This window comes from Cottoperca gobio, chromosome 15 (genome assembly GCF_900634415.1).
Source record: "Cottoperca gobio chromosome 15, fCotGob3.1, whole genome shotgun sequence".
Lineage (NCBI taxonomy): Eukaryota > Metazoa > Chordata > Actinopteri > Perciformes > Bovichtidae > Cottoperca > Cottoperca gobio.
Window position 1 is genome coordinate 8,762,886 of NC_041369.1, and position 10,362 is coordinate 8,773,247.

Genomic DNA, 10,362 nt, shown 5'->3' on the forward strand with positions numbered 1-10,362 from the left:
TTGAGTGGAAATGAAAACTGCATGATGCTCTATTTTTATGGAGATGTGTAAAATTATATTTACTACTACTACGTAATCCCAGTATTACTATTATTGTTCATAATAGCTTAGTTTATACATATTTTTATTACTACTGTGTCATTTTATAAAACAACAATTTGGTTATTAATCATTATCTTTTTTAATCTGCCATATGTACTTTCTTTATATTTAAGATCAGATTGAATTTAAGATGTTATACAGATTCTTGTTATCTGGATTTAAAAAATTTGATTTCATGCACTTATCCCTTTTAAAGGTAAATGACAAATAAATTAAACAAAACAACAACAATAAACAACAACTACTACTACTGCTGCTGCTGCTGCTGCTGCTGCTGCTACTACTACTGCTACTACTACTACTACTGCTGCTGCTGCTGCTGCTGCTGCTGCTGCTGCTACTACTACTACTACTACTGCTGCTGCTGCTGCTGCTACTACTACTGCTGCTGCTGCTGCTACTACTACTGCTACTACTACTACTACTACTACTACTACTGCTGCTGCTGCTGCTGCTGCTGCTGCTGCTACTACTACTACTACTACTACTACTACTACTACTGCTACTGCTATTACTACTACTACTGCTACTGCTACTACTACTACTACTACTACTACTGCTACTACTACTACTATATTATTATTATAATATGTAATATGTAATAATAATAATAATAATAATAATAATAATAATAATAATAATAATATCATACCCAATTTGTGTATTTAAAATATTTGATTGTACCTTGTATATTACAATACTGTTCTGATTGGCTAGAGAGCGTCGAACTTCATCTCCCAGAGTGCACCGCGGCAGGGCTCCTCGTCTCCCATTGGTCCATCTCTCCGAGCAGCGGAGGCAGACATGAGGCAGTAGTGAGAGCCCGGCGGAGAGCTGCGGAGCTGAAATGAAGCGCACACACTGAGCAGCTCACACCGTGCAGTGCCGTGCGGCTCAGGAAGAGGCTCCGCGCCGCTAAAGCTGAAGGCTGCTGCGGCTGAATGAAGGGCTCCGTCCATGCGGAGGCTAGTGCTCATTCTGCTGCCCTGTGCTGTCGCCGTCCTGGTGCACTTGTGGTTGGCACAAGGACCCTCCTCCACCCCGCTGGACAACAACAAACACTCGGGTACTTTTTAGACACAACCCCGCGCTTCACCTTCAAAGCTTCGCAACTTTATTTATTTTTTTACATTTGAGCGGCTGGCTAACTTTGCTTTTACCGCCTTGTTGTGTCTGTTGTTGTTGTGAGTTTGTGTGAGAACAGGTAGTTTATGCTTTGCTCAAGAGATTTTAGTGGGAAATAATGTAACAGCTTAGTAGTGTTGGGCGTTGCTGGGATAGTCTAACGTCTGGAAACAGACTGAAGCGAGCTGAGCATCTCTGTCTTGTTACAACTACTGATCTTTGAGCTGCTTTAAAATGGACTATCATCACTTATGATCAGGGGTACACTGGAGACTGAACCCGCTTCTTAAAATCAGAATAATGTAGTTTTACCACCTTTTGATGCGTGGTGTCAATGATAGGATCCTTCACAGTAAGTCAGTGCAAACTAAATATCAGAGGAAACTCAGAATCAGGAATGCCTCAAAGTGTGTATTTATTTTATTATCTCTGGCTGTTGCCTTATCAGTGTCACCAACTGCAGGTCATATTTTATCCCTGTCCTCACATTCTCATCACCTGATAAGGGATGACATTTAAATATTTTAGCATGGCTTTCTGTTTCCAGATGAATCGTTACCTTTCCATGAAGTTTTGGTGGGAGTGCTGTCAGCGAGACACCATTATGAACTGCGACAAGCGATAAGAAAGACCTGGCTGGGCTACATCCAAGATCACCCTCACTTCCAGTACAGGTCTGTAGGGTGGAGCTCCAACTTCAATACTTGGTTTTCTTTCTTTCTGTCTTTTTTTCTTCTCCAGATTCATACAGTGGAAATAAAGCCTGCAGCTGTCAGCAAATAACTGACTGCCCAAACCAACCCTTTTATCTTTACCTGACCAGCGGCCAATATTGTTCTCTCTTTCATTCTTCCTTTTTGTCCATTTCCTTCTCATTCAGCGATCTGAGCGCTGATAAGGTGTGATGGCCTTTAAGCAACCCTCAGTAACCATGGCAACGGAGGGTGGATAGATGGACAACCTTTAGGAATCTCACAGACTAATATTGCACGTAAAAAGGGGAGAATGTAATAGTTTTGTGCTTTTTTTCAGAGTGGGGGTGAAGTTCATCGTGGGCGAACATGGGTGTCCCATTCCAGAGGAGGACAGGGAGGATCCGTACTCCTGCACCCTCCTGAACTTCACAAAGCCAGGTAAAAAAATCATCTTCATCCACTAATGAGGGGGCATCTGCAGCTGTAATATGGAAAGATGCTCTGTGTGCAATCTGTTGCTTGCATGTGCAACTGTCAATTGTGGAGCGAAGGCCAAATAACAGGAGATGAGCTGAAAGAATGCATGTTCAGAAAATAAATAAAACACCTTTATTCATGTTCGCCCACAGCTCAAGGACTCCCTTCTTTTCCTTTCCTTACCCAAGGCCAAAGCAGAAGTCTCTCCCAGCTGCTGCAGCCGTAACTAGATCTGCCTACTAACACTTGAAAAGTAAATCTATACAAAGCACTGACACACCATATAGGAATTAATTGAACAGGTTCACTGTCAGATTCACAGTAATTGTTATGTCTCACCTTCTCAGAGCCCGTTCAATTCAGCCGTTTCACTACTTTTCCCAGTTGGTTCAGTGTTTGTTGCCTTCATGAAAACATAATTACTGCTCATCAGAATAGGCTTTTTCAGACGATGGCCTTTAGGGTCATGGTGATGTTTTATTTTCCCAGCCCATTCTCTGCTCTCGACTGTGTAAATGGTTGTTAAGTGTTGACGTGATTTGCTTCAGAATGGGAGGCTGGCATGCGGCTTTGGAGCTGGAGATGCTGGTTGTGATTGGAAGAGAAAGAGACAGCGGCTGCTTTTACACACAGTTGGATACCTTACTCAGGATTCAGGTCAAAGCACACCTTAAGCGGACAATTAATTGTTGTTGAAATATATTTTTGCTGCATTCATCACAGGGATTTTTCTTTGGGACTGCAATAAGGTGAATGCTAATTAGCTTCTCAAACTCTATTCTCCTACCAGCACAAGTCGTTTGTGATTCAAACTGAAGAGAAAAAGTCAAAATCTTGATGACATTGAAACATTTTGAGACTTAAAGGCTGATAAAGACGTTTTTATTTATATTATTTTTACTGTGTTTCAGCTCTAGTTACATCATTTCAACAAATTGACTAGTCGACGGACACTCAATTTTGATAAACTATCACTTAATAATTAAAGTCTTTTGCACAAAATGCCAAAAATAACTCTGTTTCCGTTTTCTCAAATGTGAATATTAGCTGGGATTTTATTGTAGTTTCACTACATTAAATATCGTCATCCTGAGCTCTGTGAAAATGTGATGGACATTTTATTAGTATTTCCCGACATTGATCAAGAAAATAATTGCAGATTAAACAATGATGTAAATAATCATCAGATGTAGCCCTTGTGACTTGATGTGTACATTGCATAACTGTTGAACTGCAAACAATATAGAATATTATAGATAATGGGCGGCTGTGGTTCAGGAGGTAGAGTGGTCATCCAGTAGTCAAAGAGTGGTCCAGAGGTGGTTCGATCCCCGGCCCCTGCAGTCAGCATGTCAAAGTGTCCTTCGGCAAGATACTGAGCCCTAAATTGCTCCCGATGGCCAACGGTGTGTGCGTGTGTGTGAATGTTTATCACTACTAACGAGCTGATGTGCACCTTGTATGGTAGCCACTGACTCTGTATGAATGTGTGTGTGTAAGGGTGAATGCTGACATGAGTTGTAAAGAGCTTTGAGTGATTGCAAGGATTAGAAAAGTGCTGTATAAAAACTATCATTTACATTTACATTTAGTTGTTGCCTGAATAAATAGTAAATAACTGTTCATTTGCTGTTTATTATTATTTATGCCAGTGCCAAGAGAAGCACTGTTATTGTTTTGATGAGTGGGCACAAAATCATCATTTATGTTTATTGAGCACAGGAATATGAAATATATCCACACGCACTCGGTTTCCACTCGGTCAGTGTGAGAAACATTTGGCTGCTTTCTCTTCGTCTGTGATTCCTTGAATTGTTGGGAGTGAGCAGCAGAACTTGTGTAGAATGCATATAAAGTAAAAAAAAGCCTGCTCTCCTTTAAAAGCCTTGATCTTTTCATTGATCTCCTGGGTAATAAACTGCTCTTTTGTAATTAAGAAACCACGCTCACGAGCAGAAGCTCGCTTTGAAGACAGCGGTCCTACGAACCAGATCCTCAAAGTGCTGATGGTGTAGCTTCACTAGAGTCCGCCTTCTCTGAACGCGTTCACTCTCCCTGAATCACTCGGTCTTCACTGAAAAGAGACGGTCAGCATGTTGGGATCGTAATAAATTTAGCGTGTGCTTGTACAGTAATCTCTGCCATCCCTCTGTGCCAGTGGCAGGCCAGGATGCGGAGATAGAGATCGTGACAGTGTCTGACCCATCGGTGCTCGCCCCCTCCGACGTGTCTGCCATCGCCTTGGATTTCAAAGTCCTCCACCCAGTAGTGATCACCAGGCTGGGGGTATTTCCCAGCGGGACCCGGCCCGAGCTTCAGAGCAATGTGACGGTGAAGCTTCTCCAGCTGGACCAGGAGGTAACAGAACCTTGACCTCTGAGCATAATGTATCCCATATGCTGCGTTTCTGTGGAGGCTGGTAGTTGCACAGCCTGGGGGAAGCTGGAGGACTCATTGCTGGTACTGTTTACTTAAAGACACAAACTTGAAACTTCTTTTGAGTTACCGTCTTCAAGAGAACTATTTCTCATTGATTCTTGATGGATAATAGCTTGTGATTTTCCAGGAGGCTGTGGTCACCGCTCGCTTTAGTGCCATCAGCACAGGGACCATGGTAAACGGGGTGTGGTACAAACCAGTGGAGCAGTTCATCTTGCCGAAGGTCAGTTCTTCACATATACTCAGTATTTCTAATACCCTGGCTACGACCCTGAGGTCACGAGTCCCCCAACCCTCACCCACCCCTCCAAAGAAAAGAAGTCGTGGTTCGTGGTTAGGTGTTAAGTTATATTTTCTGCAAGTTCTTTTTAAATGGAGCAGTTCTTTCAAATATAATGTGGTTGCTGAACACCACTAACTAAACTGTAACTAAAATGAATGTGTCAGAATTTATCCCTTAATTTTTCCTATAATTAGTACCACATTACTCTTTCCAGGAAACATCCCAGGAAATTACTTTATTAATGTATTTAAGGAATTACTTCCTAACAGAAAATATAATGCGATTTGAAACCCTTTTCCATGATGCCATTTAAGTGTAACCTAACACCTGGTTAAAAGTGTTTTGCTGCCCTCTCTGGTCACTTGGTCACTCTAGTTCCAGCTTCACTTATGGGTGTGGTCACAGACCAGGTTTCCATCCAAATGTATAACAAATGTTAACCGAATTCGAGAAAATCTGCCAAAGAAAATGCAAATGAATGCTTGTTTCCATCCACTGCAATGGCGCTGGTTCATCCGGTCTGATAACCATTATATAATTGCAGAAGAAGACGGCACGATGAAATCAAATGTACGTCATTTATTCACTAAATTTGTTTCATTGCACTTTTATCGATACACCACCTCAGTCAAGCGTAAAACTTTGTTGCAATATTTAAAGTTTTTTTTCAAATCGCAGCTACAGATATGCTTTGTTGCACCGACAGTTGAAGCCAACAGCGATGTGACAAGCTCCTGGGGTAGTGGTGGAGAAATACTAGAATCAGACTAAATGAAATGTTTTCTACAGTGTTTACCTGTAGAAAGTAAACTACCTCAGGGTTGCTAAAACAAACAATACGCGGACATAACGTCAGTGTCTTCAATGGTAGCTACATCCCTGAATACAGTATAATGTCACTCAGTTTAAATAGTGTTGGACCGAACAACGTTTAATGTCTGTTTTTTAATGCAGGGCTTTGAGGGGACACTGGTTTGGGAGAATTTGGACTCTGCTGGATTGATCACAGTCAACTCGTCCTCTGTGCAGCTCAATGATGGAGGAGGTGTCCTCAAGATCTCCTCTGTACGTACCGAGGGGCTATCAAAAATAAATGCATTAAGAATATTCTCTCAAGTTGTAAGTGAAGGAAAGAAATTAAAGTTGCTGTTTTCTTAAATTGCAGATCGCAGAGGGCATATTGCCTCATAGAAGTGCGCTTGGATTTCCTGGTTTGGCTGGAGGGTTCACATTTACTATCTATGGTTGGTCCAGCAACAGAATTAATTCTGAGCTTTTTATGAAAACCGTTCGATCAAAACTAAATAAGCCGGCTGTTGTAAAAGGAGTAAATTTAAAAAAGAAATTAAAAGAACACTGTTCACTCTGGCAGGTTATGAGATCAGCCCCTTTTTGTTGCCTCGGGGCTTTTGCATTCGTGTCAAATTGAAACCATATTTCTTTCCCCTCTTTGATGTGTTGCATTATTGTTTGCACATCCATTTGTTTGCATTTGAGTTTACCTGGGATTGGTTTTGTAGCCAATTTGGGGAAAACAAAATGAAAGGAATCACCTTTGAAAACAGAACTAACTTCTGTAAATGTTACAATTTTGTTTTGCCAGCGAGTGATTTGAGTTATCGTCCCTCAAAAGTGCCTTAATGCATTAAAAAAATGTTTTCAAATCTCCGTTATGGACGGATTCTCTTTCTCCATTTCCCCAATTTATCCCATTCCGCCTCCCCATGTCCACCCCCCACAACCTGTGTCAGATGAAGAAGGCTTATCGGGGCTCCTGTGGGGCCGCCCAGCCAGGATGGAGCACCATGCCTCCAGGCTGAGGCAGGAGGACGCAGCCTTGCAGCAGGAGAGCCTCAGGCACGGCGACATGGTGTTCGTAGACGTGGTAGACACCTACAGGAACGTGCCTTCCAAACTGCTTCAGTTCTATAAATGGTAAGGCAAGTGCTAATGACTTGATTCTCTGTCTCCAAATTGCCTGGGCTCTCTGAGGAAATCAGCTACCTGAAATGAAAGTGTGTCGTCGCCTCTAAATGTCTCGCTGTTAGAATCACGACAGCGATCACTCAGTCAGGGAAAAAGTACAGTTGTGAGTCATCAGGTAACAAAATCGACAGAGTGATCTTAGGCTATTTGCAAGATCTCCTGCCCTACACTCCCGTGGTATTTCAAAGTTAATCCACTCTGGGATATTGCCAAAAAAATCAGAAGGTGGGCTTTAATTAAGGTTGCAAATTCCCTCTGGCAGGTCTGTTGGAAACGCTGACTTTAATCTGCTGCTGAAGACGGATGATGATTGTTACATCGACGTGGACTCTGTATTAATGAAGATTGACCACAAGGGTCTCAAGCGCAGCAATTTCTGGTGGGGGAAGTAAGTACAATTTGTTGTCTGATCCTGTTGACAATGTATATTTTGCTGGTGATTCCAGTCCGCTTGTGTTTGCAACTTAACTTCAGTGCATCGTCAGATGAACTTTAGATGAAAGAAACGGGAACGCTCTGTCAAAACGATGAAAGGGAGACAGGATGTGATGATAATGTATCTGCCGTCCTGACCCAGTTTCAGGCAGAGCTGGGCAGTGGACCGCATTGGGAAGTGGCAGGAGCTGGAGTACGCCAGTCCAGCCTACCCGGCGTTCGCTTGCGGCTCGGGCTATGTGGTCTCTCGTGACCTGATCCAGTGGCTCGCCAGTAATGCGGATAAACTGAAGGCCTACCAGGTAGAGTTCCCTGAGAGCAAGTGACTGTGACTGTGGGTGTACGGTGGTAAATAGACCTGAATATGATGTGAGGAATCTTCCCGTCTTGTTTCAGGGAGAAGATGTGAGCATGGGGATATGGATGGCAGCTGTTGGGCCACAGAAATATCAGGTAAAAATGTTTTAATTGCATCCAGATTATTTATATAAAATATAGTTAATCAGACCTGTCAGGGGTAGAACAAGGAATCCTGTATTGTCCATCATTGTCCCTGATGTTTTCACAGTCCACTATCTATCAAGATGAGACATTCAATGCCTGACATTAAGAAATATTAGAGAAATTAGAATATAAAACAAAAGATGACAAGGTAAAGTATCATACAAAGAAGAACAATACACCATACAAGACAACGGTTGAATGACGATGCAAATGCCAATTGAAAACAACTATCAAGACATGTTACTGAGAATTACTATATTAATTCTTAACTCAATTATTCAAGCAGCGTGGTTTTAGTTGTTCCATCTCTGCTTGAATAATCTGTGAATTGAAATGAGTCACTTTCTTACAAAACATGGCGACATGCAGGACTGAACATCGAGGTTTTCATTATTTTCCTCCTTAGTAATGAACTATTTGACTTTGTTAAAAGTATGAAAAGCACAAGTTATCAATTCACAAATTGTTTTCTATAGTTAGCTGGGACAAAACAAATTGCACATTCCCTATTATACACTAGCCTTATAGCACAAACTGTATGAGCATGTGCTGGAGGAGTCTGGAAACACCATCGTAGCTCAACATGATAGTTTTGTTAATTGCTTTATTCTTGGCAACATGGAGGTCAGTGACAGCCTATCAAAGGTGCATGATGACAGTAGAACATTAGTAAGATCTTAACCAGCGTATGGCTCGTAACATTATCGGCCTGTGCATAATGTCCTGCCCCTCTGCTGTTGCCAGGACCCCGGTTGGTTGTGTGAGAAAGAATGCTACCTGGACATGCTGTCGTCTCCCCAACACACAGCCGAGGAGCTGCACATCCTCTGGGACAGGAAGAGAGCATGTGGAGACCCCTGCGGTTGTCCCTGGGGCCACTAAATCTGGTTCACACCACACTTACCATACGGCGCTGTGGGTAACACGCACTCAGCATTGGTTGTGAGTTCAGTTTCTGTGGTTTCTTTAAAACCCCAAACTGAGTTATTTTATGATAAAAATCAAGAGTTTTGAAATGTGGGAAAATAATCTTAGAAACTTTAGATTTCTTTGCAGGTTCTTATTAACAAAATACTGTACCAACATAATAACCATTCGCAGCTTCAGAATATGTTAAACTCACATGTAGCTGTAGCATACTGTCAGCGTTTGTATCATGAACTTGTTTATTCAATTTGAGATTGAAAATGTCTTCAGTGGAACAGACAAAGTGTGGATGAAGATATGTTTTTAGTAATGAGATAACTGACGGGGATGGACAAGAACCATGTGCAATAGCAGCATGTGATCATCGTGTACAGAATCACTCGTGTAAGACTTGAGTACTTTGTAATATTGTAATTATTGGTGCTCTAATACTTGACAGACCTAAACCTTTTGGCTTAAAAGAGATGTTTGATGGAATTTTAAAGACTATTGCTTTACATTGCTTTATTTTGTAAATTATTGTCTAAAGCTTTTCATCCTCCTTCCCTATTTGTAGATTTACAAGAAGCTTTCTCAACAATCGCACACAGTTTGTACTGTAACTGTCATTGTGCAACTAGTGATGTGGCCTTACTGTATGTGTTAGGTGCCATACTGTATGTATGTTATAACACTTGTGATATCAACACAGATTTGCAACACACATTTTTGGAACGTGAACAAGCAGTCAGTGACTGAAATGCTCACTAGTTTAACACTGGTTTTATGAAACCCTCCTCACAGGTAATAAAGGACACTTAAGAGACGAATGACTTCCTTGTTGTCGTTTTGGGGATGATGCATACGATAAACTCACTGGTGGCTTCTGTGTTTAATCCACGTTGAGCCTCAAGTGTTGTTTTAGCCGTTAGTGCTGCTCAGTCAGCAAACAGACTTTTAGTGCGTTACAGAAGTCGGTTTCTTCAAAGTAACAATAATGTAAATGCAGTTTACCTGTAGGTGGCTACTCCCTCTTGTGACTGATTTGGTGTGCCAAAGTTAACCTGTAACCATGTGACTATAACCCTCGTCAGGAGCAATTAGATTGAGACAAGTCAAGGTTCACTTTCATTCATAAAACCGTGTAAACATTTGTTTAATTTCATTTTAGTGAACCATGTGACAACAGCACACCAAATCAGTCACAAGAAGAGGGAGTAGCCACCTACAGGTCAAAGGTCGCACAGAGGTAGAATGTGATGTAGACAAAAGGGAGGCAAAGAAACAAACGACAACTCAAGAATCTGCTGCAGTCCCAAGAACAGACGGGACAACGGATGAAGCCAGATCCAACAGATAAAACCCGGTAAAGGTTGACGAGGATGTCCAGACAGCCACATCACACACATG

The 10,362-nt window shown here is 41.8% G+C and overlaps 1 protein-coding gene across 1 annotated transcript; it reads left to right on the forward strand.

Moving 5' to 3' along the window:
- Positions 1–890: 890 nt before the first annotated feature.
- b3galnt2 (beta-1,3-N-acetylgalactosaminyltransferase 2) lies at positions 891–9,778 on the forward strand. The gene is made up of 12 exons (XM_029450615.1): positions 891–1,168; positions 1,775–1,901; positions 2,260–2,360; positions 4,558–4,757; positions 4,966–5,061; positions 6,076–6,186; positions 6,287–6,365; positions 6,873–7,056; positions 7,370–7,495; positions 7,685–7,844; positions 7,939–7,995; positions 8,791–9,778. The coding sequence occupies exons 1-12, from the start codon at positions 1,060–1,062 to the stop codon at positions 8,926–8,928; spliced, it is 1,488 nt and encodes a 495-aa protein (XP_029306475.1). The 5' UTR covers positions 891–1,059; the 3' UTR covers positions 8,929–9,778.
- The last annotated feature ends 584 nt before the right edge of the window (positions 9,779–10,362 follow it).